The sequence below is a fragment of the Convolutriloba macropyga genome, chromosome 12, assembly GCF_964194025.1.
Source record: "Convolutriloba macropyga chromosome 12, txConMacr16.3, whole genome shotgun sequence".
Taxonomy (NCBI): Eukaryota; Metazoa; Xenacoelomorpha; order Acoela; family Convolutidae; genus Convolutriloba; species Convolutriloba macropyga.
In genome coordinates, this window is record NC_134479.1 from 3,366,616 (window position 1) to 3,388,047 (window position 21,432).

The following is a 21,432-nucleotide window of genomic DNA, read 5'->3' on the forward strand; positions in this document are numbered from 1 at the left end:
GTTTTTCCCCCCCTACTAAAATCAGGAAAGTGCGTTTCTCTTCAAATTCAAAACACTACAGTGCCGTGTATAGTCTGTTGCGATGGATATGTATGTTGTAGTCATCTTTCTTTTGCTCAAATTTGTCTAGAGTACGCACGTGTCGCGAAAATTGTACGCAGACGAAAGCAGCACAGTAGGACGCTTTGAGGACCACTCTTATGCTCAAACGACTCACTGAACATGGTAGTTATTTTTACTACACCGTGAACTGACCCAAGTAACAATCAATTGTTTAAAGGCTTCAAAGATCAAATCTTTCAGGTTTTTTGAGAGGACGGTAGTTGAAATTGTTGACGGCGGCGCGTTCTAGGCTCTGTAATAGGCAATGAGAAAGTTTAAGAGACCTTTAAGGTAACCACAGCTGAAAAATATGCCAATCGCAAAAATTACAGCAAGTATTAAAAACATCCCGTCAAAACGTTTACGCATGCCCCAACAAAAAGTGAATTTCGTGTTAAGGACCACGCCAAACTGAAAAAATATCATCAAAGACGCAGAAGCCAACATCCAGAAGCACGTCCTACCGTCGTTCTTCGACTCTCCGGTGTCTCAACCCGCCCGGCGATTGTATTCGCCATCAAACTGGGATGGAGGACTTAACATAATGGAGCCAAAGATTAGGAAACGAAGTACGCCGCGTCGCGGACCGCATGCGCTCCTAATGAAGATGAGGATCGAGCAAATGCTAAGCTTCCCAAAAACGCGTAACTGCACGCCTGAATAGAATTTGATCTTATGGAAAAATTCAGATAGAGCAACACTACGTAATAGAAATGGCTTCAGAAAAGGGAGCCTCAAACTTGCCCCCAGCTCTACCACTTACATTTTCCGCTTTCACGCTAACGAAATCCGAATGTATAGACGGTCTTTGCATTAGATATATCGTCCATTAAAAAATGCGCCCATTATTTTTCCATGTGCCGAAAAGTTCGCCCTAGAACAAGTTCTCCACTGTGCATGGGATGATTATACGCACATGGGACACAACAAGATCCGAGACATTTCATGCTAAGATCATGCATGAAGTTTGCTATGATTTCGAGTTTGCTTCAAAGCGAGTCCTTTATACACAACTACAAACACAAATAAAAGCGCGCGATTAGACATCAAAGCGAATGGCCTATGGGGTACAGTTTCAGCCGTCATTTCTTCAAAGTGAAGATCTTTAACCCACTCGCCAATTCATGCCCGTAAAACTCCGTAGGAGCGTACACATATCATGAGCCGTTCAAGTGCCTCAATTATTGGCAAAGAATAATTGAAGAGAAGGGTAACTTAGGTCAGCATGGGGGTCCTGTATGGGGGAGCAGGACCGTCCGCAACGCGCACTAAAAAATCAACTGGCTAGCAAAATTACTGAAAAGAAAGACGAACCATGCTCGGACGCAATAACACACATACGCTCGAGAATAAGTTTTGATCTGCTGAACAGCGCTATCATACGCCTCAGAGGGTGCCGTGATTCCATTTGGCCGGCACTGACATTGATAGTTTATGCAGTGCTGGAGGGGAGACTAGATTCATAACAAATTAGCGTATAGAAATTCAATCCTCATGACGCAGACCTAAATAGTTAGTGCCTTTTCTTTAAAATTATATACGATGTAGTGATGTCTGTTTTTATAGAATTTTAATTCTCACAACGCAGCTCTAAAAGCTATTGTGACTTGTCCTCAAAATTATATACGCTGCAGTGATGTATCATAGTAGGGGATCACTACTCAACCTTTGGGTTGTCCTGAGCAGCTTAAGTGCATTTCCTCTTCAAAGAGTTTTTAAGAGTAGACACAAATTTTCTGGTACGAGATGCTTTTCAAAATCTTCCAAGTGTTGCGATAAGCTTTTAGTATGTTTGCTGATCTTTGCTTATTATCTCGTTTTAGATTCCATGACAGATAATTTCCAAGTTAAACTAAACATCAAAAGTGCTAAATTACCGGAAAATAATGGCATGAAAAATGAGTATCTCTGCGAATTCTCTGTAGATGGAGGAAACAGCAGAAAAAGCGAATACTCGAAAAAATCGAAGGCGCCTAAATGGGATGAGACTTTTGCAGTGCTGCTTACTCCATCCTCAAAAATTGAATTCACTCTATACAGGCGAGGGAAAAATGAAAAATTTTTAAGTGGCATGCTGGATGTCAAGCCTATCGTTGATCGACATAATGGAACTTTGAGGAAAGTTCCAGTAAATGTTAAACTTGCGAATGGTTCTGTAAGGGGCGAGTTGGAAACAGAACTAGATGGAGTGCTCTTGAGAAGCAATAACCAGCTAAGTGCTCCTCAAACCAATGGTGTTGCTGCTCAAGGCTCGAACAGTCCTCAAGGTAGTCGGAGCCGGAGTACCGAGCGGCTGCCGGTGGGATGGGAAGTAAGACAAACCCCAGAGGGTAGGAAATATTATGTCAACCACAATACAAAGACTACACATTGGAACTTACCACCACAAAATGGAGTGACAACGGCGGTTGCTACAGCTTCCACTTCTAATCAAAACAGTCCGTCCAGAAACCCAGTTACAGCGACAACAAGTGGAACGACAGGAGGTGCTGCTGTCCCAACCACTGGAAGCGCGGAACCGCCTCTACCTCCCCATGTCGAAGCGCGACAGGACAATATGGGAAGAACATATTTTGTCGACCACTTAACGAAAACAACGTCTTGGGAAAGGCCGGAGCCTCTACCCAGTGGCTGGGACAGAAAATTGGATCCAAGAGGGCGCCTTTATTACATCGATCATAATACTCGTACAACCACTTGGCAGAAACCGACAGCCGAATCAATGAGAAATTATCAAAGCTGGAGAGGAAACGAAGATAGAAACTATCAACAACAGCGAGCGAATCTGGACAGCAGGTATTCGAATCAGTATACAATGCAGCAAGCAGACGACGGGGAGGGGCCTATGCCAGTGGGGTGGGAAAGAAGAACGGACAGTAATGGGAGATCATATTATGTCGATCACAACACCAGGACAACAACGTGGGAAGACCCGAGGAGGAATGTTACTACCCCACAGCAACCTCTCCCATCTGGATGGGAAATGAGGCTCTCTCCTGAAGGCTATCCATATTTTGTTGATCACAATAACAGAAAAACAACCTTCACCGACCCCAGAACAGGTAAATCAGTTATGGCCAATGGCACATTGAGTGCTTTTAGCTACGAGAGGAATTTCAAGTTCAAAATGAATCAGTTCAGATATCTTTGCCATCAGCATGCGTTGCCGAATCAAGTCAAAATAACAGTTTCGCGCACGAACGTGTTTGAAGATTCATTTCATCAGGTCATGAAACAACAGCCAAGCGAGTTGAGAAGAAGACTCTTTATCCACTTCAAAGGAGAAGATGGTCTCGATTATGGAGGCGTTGCTAGGGAGTGGTTCTTCATGCTTTCACGTGAAATGCTTAATCCAATGTATTGTCTGTTTGAATATGCGAATAACAATTCCTACTCTTTGCAAATCAACCCGGCCTCGGATGTCAATCCCGACCACTTGATGTACTTTAAGTTCATCGGAAGAGTAATTGCCCTGGCGCTGTTCCATTCCAAGTATATCGACAGTGGATTCACTCTGCCTTTTTACAAGCGACTTTTGAACCGTCCTCTGAACTTAACAGATCTCGAATCAGCAGATCCCGAGTTTTACAGTTCGATCAAATACATTCAAGACACCAACCTTGACGAGCAGGATGATCTGTATCTGGTCTTTGCTGACAGTTATGAGAAGCTGGGTAATATTGAAACAGTGGATTTGAAGCCAGGCGGCAGTGAGATAAGTGTGACTGAATCGAACAAGGAAGAGTATATTAGATTGCTAGTACAGTTCAGATTCTCCAGAGGAATTGAAGAGCAGACTAAATCCTTCTTGGACGGTTAGTTTAGTCTCGTGTCTTACAAATGCGTGACTTTCCCTTCTGTAATAGATTTGATAGAATTGATGCTGTGCATTTATGCTAAATACTATCACAACCGCACATGAAATTTCAATGAGTAGAATTTGAGGCGCATGCACATACTGGAACTCCTCCCATGAATGGGAATTGAACCAAATTTTTCTTTCCATTGCCGGGTGTAACAAACCAATAGTAGTATATGCTAAGCAAAGAGGGGGGGGGGACGTACCTATGTATAAAGAGAATACTTTTTATAAAATAGATCCTTGTTCGAAAATTAATTGACCTAAATTTTGTTTAAGTTTTACTGTTTTTTTGTTTAATTAAATTTTAAAAATAAAAATTTAGTTTGTTTCCAAAAGAAATGTGATTCAAAAATGTTTTTTACCTAAGCTTTTTAACAAAAAATGAATATTTTGAAAATTTTGTTTTTCCGTTCGTCAGTTTCTGAAAATTTTCAGTTAAAAAATTCAAAACTTCAGTTTTGAAATTTTTTGATTAATTTTTTTTTATAAAAATGTAGTTTCATTTAAACAATTTTTGATTCAAAAATGTTTGTTACATAAGGTCTATAACAAAAAATGTACATATCGATATTTTATGTTTTTCTATTTTTCCATTTGTCGGTTTAAGTTTTTGTAGCAATTTTTTAAAAGTAAATTTTCGAAAGTCATTTTTACTAAATTGTTTTTTGATTCAAAGGTCGCTTTTTACAAGCTTTTTAGCAGAAAATGCATTTCAAAGAATTTTAATTTTTTAATTGGCCATTTTTTAAAAAACAATCGGTTTTCAAAGGGATTTTTGTTTTTTAACCTATTTCTTTCAGAAGTTTGTTTTGATAAAAAATTTAGTTTTTCAATAATTGTTTTTGGTTTAGAAATTGTACATGAGCCTTGTAACAAAAATGCTTATGTTGATAAATGTTCAATTTCGATTTTTCCTTTTATCAGTTTTGGAAAATTTTTTAGCAAAATTTGCTCAACAGTTTTGAAAAATACATCGTCTCTCACATAATTTTTGATTCAAAATGTCGTTTTTTACATAAGCTTCTGAAGCGTCACATTTTTAAGTTTTCTTGTTCCAGATTTAGAAAAAAAACTTTTCAAAAGTTTTTAATTTTTCAAAAAGCACAGTTCTCATATTTTCAACTTATCATAATGTGTGAGATCTAGTCTTGGTTTATGTAAAGTTTGAGAAACTTTTTCGATTGATTTTGTGTTTTGTCTCAGTCAAACGTATGTGGTCTCAAAATGAAAAACTCAGATTTTTCCTTTACCTCCTTCACCATCTTCTCTTGAAAATTCATGCAGATTCAAGATTATAAGCATTGTCTTATAAAACAATCGGGGGGCGATAACAGTATCGAGCTATCCCTTGATGTGGATTACACTAGAGAAACAATTAGAAGAAACTACTAGCTTGAAACTTCCAGATGATTTGTGGAAAATATGATAGGTGGCTAGACATCATAACCTCTTTAGCGGAAAAAATCAACCAATTCACTACTTTCTCTCCTAACTTATTTTCAACCCATTGAAAGCGTTCAAAAACAACAAGGGTTTCACCCATTGAACGACAACAAAGGTTTTCTGTTCCCGTACTCCGGTGACGTAAATTATGCGGTTTTTGGAGGGTAGAAAAGATATTCTCGAAACATGCGGATACATTTTCTTAATAAATCAGAAGTCTTCGATCTGTCCAATTTAGAAGACCTTGTTTTTCCCTGAAAAATTAAATGACAATTGTGAGAGTTGAAAATTCAAAAGGCAATCCCTTCCTTGAACTACTGTTGCTCCCCAATAGAGACTTAAGAGCAGGACATCTAACTCGATTGTGTTCCTTGCTGATTTCTCCCTTAAAGATAGCTCATTTCTTAATTGTTTTTAGTCATTTGTTCTTTATCTTCAGAGACCCTTATTTATCCAAGTTTTCCAATTTTTTCTTCCTAATCTCGTCTTTTACTACCTTCAACCTTCTGGGTTGAAGATGGATCAAAGTTCAGTCTCAGCTAACAATAAAAAACCATGCGAGTTTACCTTCCGAAAACGAAATTGTAAAGGAAAACCACATATTCCGTTGTCGCATATTTTTGTTGTTAGATATCAATGATAAAATAGACAATACTAAATGAGGAGCACGAGGGAGAGAACAACAGGGGTCCTTCCAAGAAAACAGCAACCAGAATTTTTGAATCAGCAATCCAGAAAAACATTTAACAAACTCGAATTGGAACCACATGAAGTCTGCAAAATTTACGAAAGTGAGTTTGTTTTGCAAAAGTTTTTGATGCTATCAGTCTGCGAAGTGAATCTTGTGATTGAAAAATGACTAAGATGTCGAAAGAAGCACTTGTTTGAACCCACTGTGGCCAATGCAAAGCTGGTGGTTGAGAAAGTTTTGTTTTAACCCACTGATGTACAGCAAAATTCGGTGTGCTCTTGAAGTTCAGACTGCTTGAAGAAAAGTGTGACCAGCACATTTTTCTATGACAAATCAAACCAGTGTTATTTTGGAATCAAGCTCTTTAAACAAAGAACCGTGAAAGACATTTTAGAACGAAATTATTTCTTTCGGTAAAAATTGAGCATTTGCAGAAGCTACACAGAATGAGCAATGAAATTATTTCAGTGCTGAACGAAGTCGAAAACCGAAGAAAATCCCAAAGTGCATCAATTTCGTGGAGATCTTTTTAAGTTGTATGTGATGAAAAGGAAGAACTATTTTTTGTCTGTCTCTGTTTGGTGGACTCATAGGAGCTGGTGATTCAAAGTTTTAAAAAGGTGTCGATTACGTGCCACATTTCCTGAGGCCATGGGATATCTAAAAACAATTCTAAATATCGGCCCCGGATACTGTTACATGATACCATACTGTAATTCAAAATTGAATTTTTCTTGGGTTATGTAACAGGTCGCGCTGATTATTTGTGATATCTAAACTTGGAATGGGTTTGTTTTGAAAAACTTTTCGATTAATTTTGTGTTTTGTCTCAGTTGAACTTAAGTGATCTCGAAAAATGGAATTATTCATTTTTTTCCTGTGCTGCAACATTTTTCAACAGTTCATGCAGATTTAGATTGTATTCCTGACAAAAGGCATTGGCATATCGAACAATAGGGACCGGTAAGAACAGAGCTATCACTTGACTTGGATTGTACTAGAGTAACAATTAAAACAGACTACTGGCTTGACTCGAATTGTGAGTTGTTTCTCAACAATGAACAAGTCTCCCGTTCTCTTTATATAGATCAAGCTTCTGTCTGTTGTTTTTTTGAGGGACAAAGGGAACGAATGAGCGCATATCGCAATGCCGAGGATATCGATACAAGATTTAGCCAAAGGGCTTTACAAAAAGACCAAATGCAGATGTTGTCTCCGATAATTGGATCAGTATTTCCCGCTGGACAAAATCAGTTCATACAAGAACACGTTTTCAAATAAATCATTTCGAATGATTGACATTGCTATGAATCTTAACATTGAGTTCAGTGGAACATACTGGAATCCGTTCCATTTTCAAAAATTTGGTCTTCGACAAGTTAATTTTGTTCGTGGGGGTCAAACTATTGTTAACTGAGAGACAGAAAACTATGTAAGAGCCTGTGCTAAAACAATGGAAGCGCTCAAGTTCGATGATGACGTTCCTAACATTGACTACAAGATTTTCAAAACCCAGTTTACTTTTTTAAAATCGTACTTCAACACAGGAGGCTAATGTCGAAATGCATTCTCCGATGTAGTTGCAGCACGGATTCGGTTGGAGCTCAATTTAGCTATTAATTTGACAAACACCAAATTATTTGTAAGTGGTGAACGTATAAGTTAAATTGCAATTGTCAGAGGAGCAGGTGCCAAAAATAGATCTGCAGGTGCTCTTACAAGTTGTCAGCAGGTCCCCACACCTAATGTTATCTAGGTTCCTTTCCTGAAGATATTCGCCCAAGATAATTACGAAACACTTCTTGTATAGCCACCACTGATCCGTCTACTGAACAGGGCTCACCGGATTTTGCATGCGAATAAATGTGGAAGACTTTAACGGTAATTCTATGGGAGAATTGTTAGAAAAATTTGACATCAAGACAAAATGACATCAAGACAAAATCAGTTTTTGTGTTCTTAATACAGGAGAAGCTTCAAGAACCAGAATTGTGGGAATTATGATTGGTATTTTTTGCTCATGTCTTGTTTTCTGAAGTTTCCTCTAAGTATTCGAATGTTTTTCTTCTTTTGAATTTTTTTGCTGTTCTGTAAGTTTTGAAAATCTCTTAATTAACCTTAATGAATAAGTAATAGTAAAATTTGAACTAAACTTGTTTCAAAAATTTGCCGTTAAGATTTTGTAAATTTGATTGGAAAATGTTTGTAATTATCTCAATTCAATTATTTTATATACAAAACTTTCTGAGGTGAACAGTGAATTTAAAACACTTGATATAGATGGAAATAAGAAACAAGATCTAAGCTTGTCCTACTTGTTCTGTCTGCAACTGTGAAGCCACGATTCTCTCTCCTCATCAGACGGTTCTTCGCTGTACTTCGTTAGAAGGTTCTTCAATATTGTTTTTGTTAAGTCTACTGGATGTTTTTACATGATCTGTAAGCTCATCTTAACAGCAGTAAGTTTTTGCACACAATGCAGTCATCTCCGAACATCAAAATTCTTCCTTGAAAAATCCAGGTGTTCTCTTGTCAAAGTAGCATGCAAAGACTCGCGAAAAGGAGTTGCTCGTTGAATTGGTTTCAAGAGTCTCTGTACAGTCACTTTGTTTCATTCAATACAAGGAGCGCATATCTCTTCAATATTCTCTACAATCATTGCCATATACAAACTATCCATGACCCATTCAATCATCTCATGTAACGATTGCATGAAGAGGATAAGAAGTTGTAATTGAGGTGAAGCATAGTAATTTTTTGTGGTTTCGATAACATTTTGTATCGCTCTGTACAGTCTATCATATGCTCTCCAATGTCATCTTCTCCAACTGCGTATTTCTTAAATATGGGACGGAGTTCTTCAAATAAAAGGTTGCAAGTGTGCAGGGACTTTAAGGCCGCAATGCGCCACTCCGAACAAAGCTTGTTCAATCTATGAGAGCGCTTTTGAAAGGGGTGGCTGAAATTCAGAGTTTAAGTTGAGAAAATCTTTCACTCCATATGTCTTCGATCTTCAAATTTTTCCACTGAGACTCCCAAATTTTAACAAGACTAGTCTAATCCCTGGATATACTCTTTTCGATCAATATTGTGTTCCCTTCTCTTCAACCAGTTTCTATACCTTCAAATAACAGCTGTTCCTCTTCCTAACAGGGACAAAAGTGAAAGTAACACCCCATTGCCTCAAACTGTGTTGCAATGGATCAGAAAGCATCGACCAATTTACCCATCTTTTTTTTGGGTGACAGCTTCGTCTGGAATGTACCTTATGCACGCATGCTTTGCAAGTAATCCATTACCTGTTGTTCAGAAAATTTATGCTTTTCCATTTTGGACGGAGATTCTGTCCTTGTTGAACTCTCAATTCATTTGTCCCGTTGGTTTTTCCTTTTTCATTGAAAATGGGTAGAGCCGACTCTCATCAAAGCCCACGGTTGACTTTTACTTATTTTTGGGCTCTAATCTTGGTTTCGCTAACCTTTGCATATCGCGTCAAGATGTTCCAGTGTACTCCAGTGAGCTCTTTTCTGATATAGTTGTCGTAGTCTATTCTCAGAATGGAACAAAGTTGCGTCTGTCGGTGAAAGGAGAAATCAGGCTGTGAAGAGTGTAGCCCAGTCTCAACATATCAATTTGTTTTGATGTAGAATTCAAGCATCTGCCATGGCTTCAAGAATAGGCACGACGTCTTTGTTGTACCACTCGAGGAAGTCTGGAACAGGGCTCATATTCTCTTTTCTAGATGTAACGCAGTTCACTCTAGTTTTCTTCCACATTTTCAATTTCATCTTTTTTAAAATCTGCAATTCTTTCTGTAATCCTTGATTTTTGCATATTCAACTGACAAGACGTTATGATTTTTCAACTGGTGCAAGAAGCTATCAATTGTGGGGGATGTGTTTTTTCCAATTTGTCACCAAAGTCAAACCTTTCATAATTGAGGAAACCCTTCTCAATGGCTCCATTAACTTGAGAAGTTATCCAAAGTTGTTCCGTCCAAGAAATTCAAAATTTTACGGAACTGCAAACCGAGAAAATTCATTCCAACATACTTATTAACGGCTCGAATCACTTCATAAACATCTCTCTCGGACAGTAAATGCAGCAATAGATATTCTTAAACTAAGTTTAGTTCATATCAAGAGCTGTTGAAACCGAAGACAGGGATTGTACTTAAGTCCTTCTCTCTTAGCTCAACTTTGATAAAACTCGGAGCTTGCATGGGAATCTAATATAATTGGAATCATCGTCATCTTAACAGTTTCCGCTTCATCTTTGACGACTCCCGCAGTTTCTTGCTCTTGAAATTTGTTGAGCCAGCCATTACTTTTTGTTCATTTTCCCAACTGGGTTGTGGAGGAAAATTGTGTGGTCTAGTACGCTGAAAGGTATCCTGACAATAATTGGAACATGTTTTCCGATCCATGAATTCAACTCCGTGGTGTTGCGAATGATGCCAGGAACTGTTATTGATTCAAAAGCGAACACAAACACAAAAAATTTCAGTTCCGCTGGAAAAACAATATTAACGTCCTCAGTCGACCAAAAATTGTTTGATAGCTGATAAGCTCCATATCGATACTCCTGTTGTGTTTTTGGAGCAATTCTTCTTACTGACCAACAAATTGCTAGATCTATCAAAAAAGTAATTACACATAACATCGGAACGTTTTGAGGAACTTGTTGATGTCAGCTGTCCGACAGATATCTTTTTAAAATCTCCTCCTTTATGAAGATATTGGCTGTACTCGCTTTAACCAGGAACGACATGTAAGATCAGCGTAGGTTTCGTACTGATCGTCAAAGAAGATGGTGTAGACTTGAATATTTCAGTCGGCACACAAGAACAGGAGCATCATCTTCATGTACTCCTGGAAAGCTTCCGTCATCGCTTCTTCTTGCTGGGTGAAATATTTTATTGTATTTTTCTATAGTTCAACGTTTCCATGCACTTCGTAAGACAATTCGCGTTACATGCCCAGGTTTTGCTCTTAGGGTTTTCATTCGCATTCAGATACAAAACATTAAAGGTACCCGTTTTTGAGCAAAGTTGCCGGCATTTTTGAGTGATACATTGTAGAGGAACATCGCTGAGAGGGAAGACAAAGCAGTAACGGCGGTAACACAATTAGGCTTCCTTTCCCTCTCTGGACGCTAATTGATAACATTCGGTAGAAGGTCTTCTCCGAGCTTTGATTTGATTAGAGAGAGAGAGAGAGATCCGTGTCATCGCCAAGAAGAACAGGGTTTAAAAATACTGGCTTATCTGTGTAATAGTACCAAAATGTTTCAGAGTTCTGCAAACTATGGATTTATGAATTACGAAACCAAATGAAATATTAAGTTTAGTTGAACTTGGTAAATTGTGGTGAACAGAATCCAATTTTTTCCACTGTTTGATGGTTGAGTTAGAATAATTAAAATTGCAAACTTTTTCCGAACAATTTAAGCACCGAGTCTCGCAAAAAAGTGTTTGAATGTTTTGAGTTCACTGTGAAATAGCATTTTAGTCTCCATGGGTAGATGAGTCAACGTCTTCGTAGGGAACTGGAACTGAATGCTAGCGGTTGTTTGGTTTGTGATGAATAAGTTGATATGTAGAGAAAGATGAATTGCAGCTGCTGCGTGAAAATTTTTTAAGAATCAGTTGGTGCATGTGTTGAAGCGATGGTAGGCTGCAGTTTTTCTTCATCGCGAAGTGACTGGCAGCAGTGTTGGCAACTTTTTTCGGTAAGCTCATGTTCGATTTCAAAATGAGCTTGTTGCAAGATTTGCAAAGTTTTTCTTGGTCCGACCTTTGAGGCATCTTGTCTAAAATAGAATAAATTGTAAAATTAGAAGCGAGAAAGGAAGAGTAAAATATAAACTGCAAAAATGAAAGTTTCGATAGAATAAAAATTTTGTTCTCAACTGCACTCGAACTGGTAAATTCGAAAAAGGAAATGAAAACAATCTAATTGGTTTTGACTTAGTTGTGATGACAGTATGACGTAGTAAGGACAACGATACTATGACGTTATTGTGACGACAGAATGATCTAATTGTGACGATAGAATGACGTAATAATTACGACCTTATGATTTACCTGTGATATTACGGCGTATTTGTGAGGATGCTGCCGTAATTGTCTTGTTACTCTGATGTAATTGTGATGTGATTATGATGCGATTATGCTGAATTGTGTCGTTAATATAACGTAATTGTGGCGTTTGGCGTAATTGTGAAGATCACACGTCGTATTTGTGTCAGTTCTGTGACTAATTATTTAACCTCGTGAAAAAATTTCTTATCGTAAAAAAATAACTCAGCAGGTTTGTTATTAAATACGATTCAGACTTTCCAAAATAGAGATTTTGTCCTTCGAAGCAATTAATAGGATCACGTGAAAGATTTCATTGTTATAAAAATGATCTCTAAAAGTTTAAGGTTGCAAACTACGAAATTGTGGGAGTAGTTTAGATAGTTTTTCAAAAATGGCGGCCTATCTGGTTATTTTTAGCTCACGTTCGTTATTTTTTGACAATTAATTGGTTTTTTTATATGAAATGGGTGGGTATTCCCTGGCAAGAACTCGGTTTTTTGGCAAGAATTGGGTATTTTTGGTCAGCATTTGGTCTTTGTGGGCAAGAATAGGGTATTTTTTGACAAGAATTGGGTGTTTTCAGCGCAAAATGGATATTTTTTGTTCAGAAATGGGAATTTTGAACTAGAATTGGGTATTTTTGGTCAGAATTGGGTGTTTTTGGGAAAAAACTTAGTATTGTTTTGGTACATTTTGGAAGAATTGGAGATTCATGGGCTAGAGTTTGGGGTATTTTTGGGGAGGAATTGGTTATTTTAGCACAAAAAGGTTGCTTTTGGCAAGAATTGGATATTTTTGGTGTAAATTATCAAATTTACGTAAATTGAGTGAATTTGAATGAAAATTTAAAAAGTTTTCGCTTTACATAAATGGTCGAATAGAAATTATAATTGCGAAAATTATGCGCGAATCAGATTTTGTATGAGTAGTTGAGATTGGCTATAACAAAAATTCATTAGAGTGAAAAATCAATTATCACAACTGGATGTTCTTCCCCTAGGGTAATTAATTGCTCTTGAACGCAGTTCATAGCAATTATTGTAAACGTGTGTGTCTTTTTTTATGCAAAATTTTCGCTTGACGGTTTTGACTTTTCGAGTGACTTTTACGCCCTTGACTTTTTGCATTTCGCGTGATCTAAAATTCTCTCTCAATCACAATTTCAAGCAGCTGAACTCAATTGGCGGCAATTTAATACTAAAAGTCAAAAAAAAATGCGTCGAAACTGGTGTCATTTTTTTACTTTAAATCTTAATAGTGGTATATGTTAACCTCTTATATGGTTATTTGAAGCCCATTATAGAACTTCTTAGTCCCATTTAGGCTACCCATCCCCCCCCCCCCCGACTGAAGCAGGCTGCAATTGATTAGAGCTCCCACTAGTCGTTCAAGAGCAATTCTTCCGACGTTTAGTCGGTTATGTTTAAGATAAGTTGACAGCTCAATTGCTTTCGCTCTGTTTCTTTAGGTACGTCTTTGGAAAATTGATGAGAATAAGCTATCCGTAATTTTATACATAATAATAATAATAATAATAATATTAATAATAATAATAATAATAATAATAATAATAATAATAATAACGCAGGATTTTGAGATTATCAACGGTTTTCACCCTTCTTGCAGTTCTTCAGTTAAGTTTTATATTGTTTGCAGTAATGTTTGAAGAAGAAATTCTAGTAAATCCTTTGAAAAGTTGCTTTATTGAGGATAGTTCCAAACTTTTCATATACTCGAAGATTGTAGTTGTACAGCATTTTTATTCTTCGAAAGTTTTGGTTCATTTAATCTAATCGAGGTTTCGATAACTGAACATGGGTACGTCCTTCCCTCAAGCTTTGCTTATTATATACTACTACTAATGCTTGCTTTTGCACTGGTAATTGTTTTCTTCAGAAATGGAACTATCTGTTACAATTAATGTATACCATTATGAAGGTGTAAAATATCAATAATGGAGGACTATAATCTAGCTTGGAAAAAGTAAACAAAGCAGTTTGTAAAACCCTACTAAGTTGGTGTGTGTTAGGGTTCAACGAGATAGTGCCTGCTAGTTGGCTGCAGTACTTTGACGAGAAGGAGATTGAAGTGATGCTGTGTGGAATACAAGAGATTGATGTTGATGACTGGGAGGCAAACACGACATATCGAAACTACAACAAGACCACCAAACAGATACAATGGTTACTAACACTCAAACATACTCCATCCCCTCACACATCCACCTTTTTAACCCCCCTTTTTTTTTTAAAAAAAAAACGTAAAGCATGTTAATTAAAATAAGCGCGCAAGTTACACTCACAAACTATAATTCTGAAGCAGCATTAATTTTGAAATTGTTGAATAACCTGAGGTACGTTTTTGCGATGTCCTAGTTAAATATATCTTCTCTTATTAATACCGTGACGCAATGGCGAGGTTGGTATTGGTCTCATCGTTATTTCTTCTACAATATACAGAATTTGGATTGTACTAGTGCTATCTAAGTATTTGGATTTTATTGGGGCGCTGTCTTTGTAATAGCCGCAACGCGATAGCTGGGGCTATTATTGGCCTTCTCTGGGTTTTTACAATAAAAAGAATTATATTGGGGCGCGCTGTCTTTTCTTTTAAGATTTATTTGCACTTTTTCATGATTATTGAAGTCAAATTGGGTCACGCCGAAATAAGAAGTGGAGCTAAAAAGCGAGATCCAATTTCAAAAAAGAGTGAGAAAAGAGTGTTTGAACCAAAAGTTGCTTTCTCGGTTGTGGTTTTTTGTTCACATGTGGCAATTTGAATTTTTGATTTTTTTTTTCAATTTTTTGTTCAGATTGTTTTCTAAGTGGCTTTCCCCAATCCATTTATTATGCATTTTATAATTAGTATTTTGTTAGTCTTTTGTTAGTAAAATTCTTTGAATTGTGCCAAGAATTGTCCGTCTATGTTTTTTTATTGAGTCGTCACGACCTTTGTTTCGACCATATGATTTCCCAATAGCGAGTCTGCTTTTTAATTGCTCTCAAACGTTTGCAGCAATTTTATTAGTCCAGTCGGTCTTTTTATGCGATTTTTCGCTTGCCCAATTTTTCGTCTGACGCATTTGACTTTTCGGATCTTTTCCATTTGTGCCCCCCCAGCTTAGTGGGCGCTTATTATTTGCGCCCCCCGGACGCACGTGCCATATTTTTACATAATGATTTACTATGTAATGGCACGTGCTCTGTAACTGGGGGAGCATAACGTACTGGGGGGGGGGGGGCACAAACTGAAAAGATCCGATTTTTCGTCCTCAAAAACGGGATAAACAGGTAGCGCCCAGTGGGCATTAAGTGCTCTTAGAGCCTTTCAGCTCACTAGTCTTCAAGTATGCGATTCACAGACTTTGGAGACTTATACTTATGGTGCGAAAGCGGTTCTTAGAGAGTGACCCCCCGTGCTGTTGCCAACCCATCCGCCCCCGGTGCACACCCCCACCGCCCCGCTGCGCTCACTTTTACCCCTTCAATTGAGCTCGAGCTAGCCTCACTAAAACGTGCCTAGCTGCTACTGACGAAGCCAACCGCTTGCCGGTCATTTGAGAGCAATTCACCCGACGTTAGTCGGTTATGTTTGTTCACTCGTTCATGCAATTTCAATTCAATTGAATGAGTGACGTCATTTTTCTCTTATTGGAGCGAGGGTCTATTTTATTCGTTTGATTAAGTATATGGTCGCACGTTACTTACCTCCCTCTCAAAAATGACTTCCTCGCTCTGAAATTGACTTTTCTTTATTTTAATTCAAAGAGATGGTCTAGTGAGCGTGTGTCACTCTAATTGAAGGTTATTTGAGATATGAAGGTTATTTAATATAAACAGATTCTTAATCAAAATATAACATGGCAGCATTTAAAAAATTTCTTTTTGTGTTTCCACTACTATCTTTTTGAGACGTCAGGTCTACAAAGATGTTCCGGATTTTTTTCTGGCAATCTGCCTGCAATCTGAAACAGCTCTTGAACGAAGTTTACATTTATTGTTTACGTGTATCTTTTTATGCAAAATTTTTACCTGACTGTTTTTGTTCTTTTGCTCTAGAACATTCTTCTCGTTCTAGTGAATTTTTCACGCTTGATTTCAGCATTTTGCGTGATCTGAATTGCACTCATTCCGAATCAAGTTGTTTCCGGCTGTTTTTGCCTAAAGTAAAAGCGACTGTGAGCTATGTATGGAGAAGCCAAGCCAGAATAGGTTTCGTCATTTGATCTATTCATTCTAGTAATTGTAAATATAGGAATCGCGCGACAAAACAAAAAAACGTCTAAAATCATGATTTTCTGTAATAAAAAATATTTCTGTAATAAAAAATAAAAAAAGAATTTTTCCCTGAAAATGTCATTATTTTAACTAAAAATTTCATAAATTTCACTTTTTAAAATTATTTTCATTCAAATTTAGGGCACATTCTAAATCATGATATTTTGATTTTAAACATTGTAAGCTTCAATTATACAAATAAGTGAAAATAAATGTGAAAATCACTTATGAAGTTAAAGTTGAAAATTTATTTTTACTTTTTTCCTATCAAAATCAGCCTGTTATTATACTCAACCTGGAGAAACTGGTGTTGGGCGATTCAAGAAACTAATTTCTTAAGTATTAATGACCATGTTTGTGCGTTGAACTAAGACAATTTTGTGTGCGTTGATCATTATTTATTAGTGGTAACGGTAACTATTGGTGATATTATGCAATGTAGGTTCTGGCAATTTGTTCGCGAGATAGACCACGAACAGAGGATCCGACTGCTGCAGTTTGTGACTGGAACATGCAGGGTGCCAATGGGGGGATTCGCAGAGCTGTTGGGGTCGAATGGATTGCAGAAGTTCTGTATTGAGAAGACAATGAAAGAGAATTGGCTGCCCAGGTCTCACACGTGTTTCAACAGACTCGATCTGCCTCCATACAAGAGCTACGAACAGTTGAAAGAGAAACTTCTCTTCGCAATGGAGGAGACGGAGGGATTTGGACAAGAGTAGGCTGCGAATAGACAAACAAACAAACAATTTTTACCACCCTCCATTATATTCTAAATGTTCTAAAACCCTTCCCTTCATTTACAGACGTACGTCATTTTTATATCCGTCAATATACGAGTATTGCCATCAGAACTGTCTAAGAAGATGGTCTGATGAATAATTCAATTGTCCAAATGGATCCACTGTTAAATCGAAAGCCAAAATTACGTGCGCGTGTAAATTAAGCTCAGTAGGCTACTGCTTCTCGCCATAAATTAGATTAAAAGTTATTAATAATGGCTGTACTATCTGGCCGTAAATAACTAACCTGAAATATCGCAAATCAGCAGTCTAATTTACATACACAAAGTGCTGACAAAATTGTTCTGATGCATTTAGCGACAAAAGTAATGCGAAATTAGTAACAGATGGGAAAAAGTAAATTCTTCGGTCAAAAAATAGCAGCCCGAATGATTGATATGAATCACATACAGATTGATATCATACCAAATTATTTAAGAACTAAAGTAAGAAATTTTCAGCATGATTGAAATGATATACGTGATCCTTTCATAAAAGTTGATTTCTTATTTAGTATTGCGTTAACCTCCAGAAAATTTGATAAGATTGCGGCGAGGGGGGTTGTTCGGAGAAGATCGGAGCCACACCAACATACATTTATTGGTAGTATGTGGTTGCTCAAATTCAGAATTGAGAATTGTAGTTAGTTTGTGATGATAGTTTGAAAGAAAAGCTGTCCGTAAAATTTCACAGCCTTCTTCCTCCCTTTTCTTCACTTTCCCGTTTATTCAATTTGAGAACACATCACTTGATTTGTTCTTCAACTTTATCTGCTCCCTTTTAACTCGTTATAACCACCCATCTCTATTAGTTGTTCGAAATAATTTTATTCCAAGCAAGTGTACACCCAGTTTGAATCGGATGCTGTCTCATTGCTTCAAATAGTTCCGGCTCATAATTCAATCTTTTAGCAGAAAAGTTACTTAATTACTTAATTAATATCCGTTAATTCTTTTCAGCGTTTGGTTAGTAAATCGCGCGCTTAAATTCTATTCAAGAATAGCCCCCCCCTTGCAAGGGGGGCAATCGTTGAAAAGTTCCGAAATAAATATGAAGGCAGCAACAGTTTTTTGAATCTCTAGTCGGAAAGAAAAGCTCTCATTCGTTGAATCGGAAAGAACCATTCACAAATGAAATTTTTTCTGAATGTGTAAGTCTGTTTCAACTTAATACGTTTCATTAACTCTCATTCAATTTGCATGCTTTTTGCACATTAGCAAAATTTCTACCATTTCTGTATTATTCAAATTTGAACTTTGACCTTGAATTGGACTGACTCTTATAAGCATCAAATGAACATCGTAAAGCTGCGATATCTTCATGCTTAAATTTGAACTTTGGCATTTACCGTTGAAATAAAACGATCACAAGCGTTGCAACCTCACTGGAGGAGCGACTAGACAGACGATTCATTACTACTTCAAGGTCAATTCAAGAAACACGCGCAGATAAAAACATGAAATTGCATTAAAAGGGAACTTTGTAGACTTCTATTGAGTGTCACTCCCATTAAGCTTAAACGTTGCAAAAATCAATGGACAGAGTTCGAAGGTCAAAGTTCAATTAAAAAATAGGTGAAATGAAGTTAATGAAAAAAGTGTTGACAATATAGTCTGTCCCCATAAAGTTGAAATAAGCGAACGTTCGAAAAACGTACAATTGAGCATCGATGTGCTCATTTGAATGTCAACGTTTTCTCCATTAAGTTTTCAGTCATCAATTTGTTCTACATGTTTTAAATTTGAACTTTGACCTCTGAACTCCAACATGTGGATTTTGAAACGTTCGCTTATTTCAACTTATGGGACACGCTATAAAAACAAACAAATTGATGCTGAGTTACATAACTTGTTTTTGAAGTTCACGAATGTTAGATTATTTCGATTTTATGGAACTATTGGTAGAGCTTGAAGGTCAAAGGTCAAATAAAAAACTAGATGGCTGAAGTAATAGTAACATTTATAGATGCAGATTTTATTGATGCAAATGAAAAACACGACTGGGGTTTTTGATTGGTAGCTTTAGTTTGTTCAACTTCAGTCTGTCCAATAAAGTTGCCACAGAAGCAAACGTTTCAAAAGCATCCGACAATGTTCAAACGTTTCAAGGTCAAAGTTCAAATTTGAAAATGCTAAAAATCATTGAAAAAATCAGCCTCATGAAAAACGTGATCTAAGACGAAATGAGCACTTTCATGCTGCTAATTTGAATGTCTGGCATTTTCTGAAAGTTCAGACAATTCATAGGTTGCAATTTTAACAATAACAATGTACTCTGTCTGTCACTCTGGAGTTTCATAAAGGTGAAACGCAAGCGAAGGTTCGAATAACTATAGGCATGTACGTCAACTGTAATTAATATGCCTATAACTGCATGTTAGAGCTTTATTTTATCTTAGACTTAGACCTTTGAAACGTTCACTAGCGTTTCAACTATGCTACGGTCTATAATTAAAATGAGGATTAGTGCATCCGGTTCAAAAAGGTCGCCATAAAGCTGAAATTATAATTCAGCCTCTTTACCCCCCTCCCCCCCCCCCCGGCCGCCCACCTCGTTTTTTATAGCTGCTGCTTTAACTTTGAACTGTTCTCATCGGAGTAACATTAATGTATTCTAAATATTAGTTTTAGTTGAACCACTAATTTCACCCGAATTTCGAAACATAAAAAATGAGAAAATGTGAATATATGAAAAAAATTGTGTTAACAGCAATATTGTGTGCTTCGAAATTTGTTACGAATGCTGTAATTTGTAAATAATAAATGGGATATTATTTTTGGCTGAATAATTTGACGAGTTATCTTTTTATTTTTGTGACAGAACCTTCCATTGATAAGACCCATCCAGTTCTTGTTCATGCCTTCAACCCACCTCCCCCCACCCCCACCCCCTCAACTTCTGCTCTCTGCATGGATATCCGTCTATTCCCATATCTACGCAGATCATGCAATGTGCTATATCCCGAAATTCCTTTCACAATCCTCTCGACTCAAACAGTAGCCCTAAAAATTATTCAAATGAGTACAAATTTGGAACTTTCCTTCCCCCGATCCATCTGTATAGTCACGTTCTGCAGATAAGGCAACTGGTGACAAAGATATCATATTAGTTTGCTCTAATTTGAAATATTAATATGCCTCAATTAAGACAATTAGAGTAAAATCATTCGTTCCTGGGCATAGTTTACTTTAGGAATTGGGCATGATGTTCAGTTTTTTTGTGTTCAATTATTTTTCAATCACGGGAAAAATTGGTTTATATTTTCTCTCCTCTTATTGGGAAAGATGGCTTTACTCCTCACTTGTTGGGCGGGATAAACTTACGATAGGAATTCTACCCTCTTATTGGTCAAATTGAATGAATTTTTTTTGTTTCTTGCGTTAACTACTCAGTTTCAATATTTCAAGCAAAGATTGCAAAGTTACCATAAGTGTTCACTCACCTAGAGTTTTGAAAATGAGATGGTAAAAAATTGAGTCTTTCCCCTCATAGCCCCCCCCCATGAAATTATATCTATCACATTATGGTATAATTGGTTACATGACAAAATACCCAATGCCATTATACCCAATTTATTGCCTTTGATCTTTTCGTTCAATAATCCGATTAAAAATTAGCACTCAAATTTATAAGCATGTTTTCTCGAAATTAAGTTGATAGTGTAATCCCATGTTCGGTGGTGATAGTTTCATATCAAGTCCCACGGGCCTCTGAGGCATGGCCATGGCCCGCGAGGCATGGCCAAAATCACTTACTAAATATTATGCTAAATAATCGTTCTGAAATTTTCAACGTTCGGATAAAATATTGGGTATATTTTGGGTATTTTGTCACATTGGGTATTTTGGCATTGGGTATTTTGTCCTGACAACGGTATAATTACCATGATGGGGGGGGGGGGCAATAGGGTTTCTGACCACTAAGCTGGGGGGGGGGGGTTATAATGAGAAAAACCCGAAAAACTTCCGGGGAAAGGAAACACGGTGTAAACTCATTTGGAAAGTCTGGTCCCTTATTAGGGATAGAAAGACCTAAAGCAGCGATTACCCTCTTTGTGCTCAATCGCTGTTCTCCCTTACCGCCCTTTTCCTCGCGTGAACCAACAAGACTGACATTTGTGCGTCTCGCTCTTTCAGAACAGAATTTTGAACCATTATCTCAATTTATATTTTATCCTTGCGGTTTTTGTGTGG

The 21,432-nt window shown here is 37.2% G+C and overlaps 2 protein-coding genes across 2 annotated transcripts in view; one reads left to right on the forward strand and one right to left on the reverse strand.

Moving 5' to 3' along the window:
• LOC142350752 (uncharacterized) overlaps positions 1-21,432 on the reverse strand; it is a 275,857-nt gene that overhangs the window by 179,671 nt on the left and 74,754 nt on the right. The gene's annotated exons all lie outside the window — the stretch shown is intronic.
• Positions 1,905-20,047, forward strand: LOC142350810 (E3 ubiquitin-protein ligase Itchy-like). The gene is made up of 3 exons (XM_075402767.1): positions 1,905-3,917; positions 14,210-14,363; positions 16,900-20,047. Exons 1-3 carry the CDS (start codon positions 1,931-1,933, stop codon positions 17,177-17,179), a joined length of 2,421 nt encoding a protein of 806 aa, XP_075258882.1. The 5' UTR covers positions 1,905-1,930; the 3' UTR covers positions 17,180-20,047.

Bases quoted from the DNA above. Each gene is read 5' to 3' on its own strand.
- LOC142350810 (XM_075402767.1), top strand. From the start codon at position 1,931: ATGACAGATAATTTCCAAGTTAAACTAAACATCAAAAGTGCTAAATTA. The intron at 3,918-14,209 runs GTTAGTTTAGTC...GGTGTGTGTTAG, and splicing joins GACTAAATCCTTCTTGGACG to GGTTCAACGAGATAGTGCCT. The intron at 14,364-16,899 runs GTTACTAACACT...TATGCAATGTAG, and splicing joins ACCACCAAACAGATACAATG to GTTCTGGCAATTTGTTCGCG.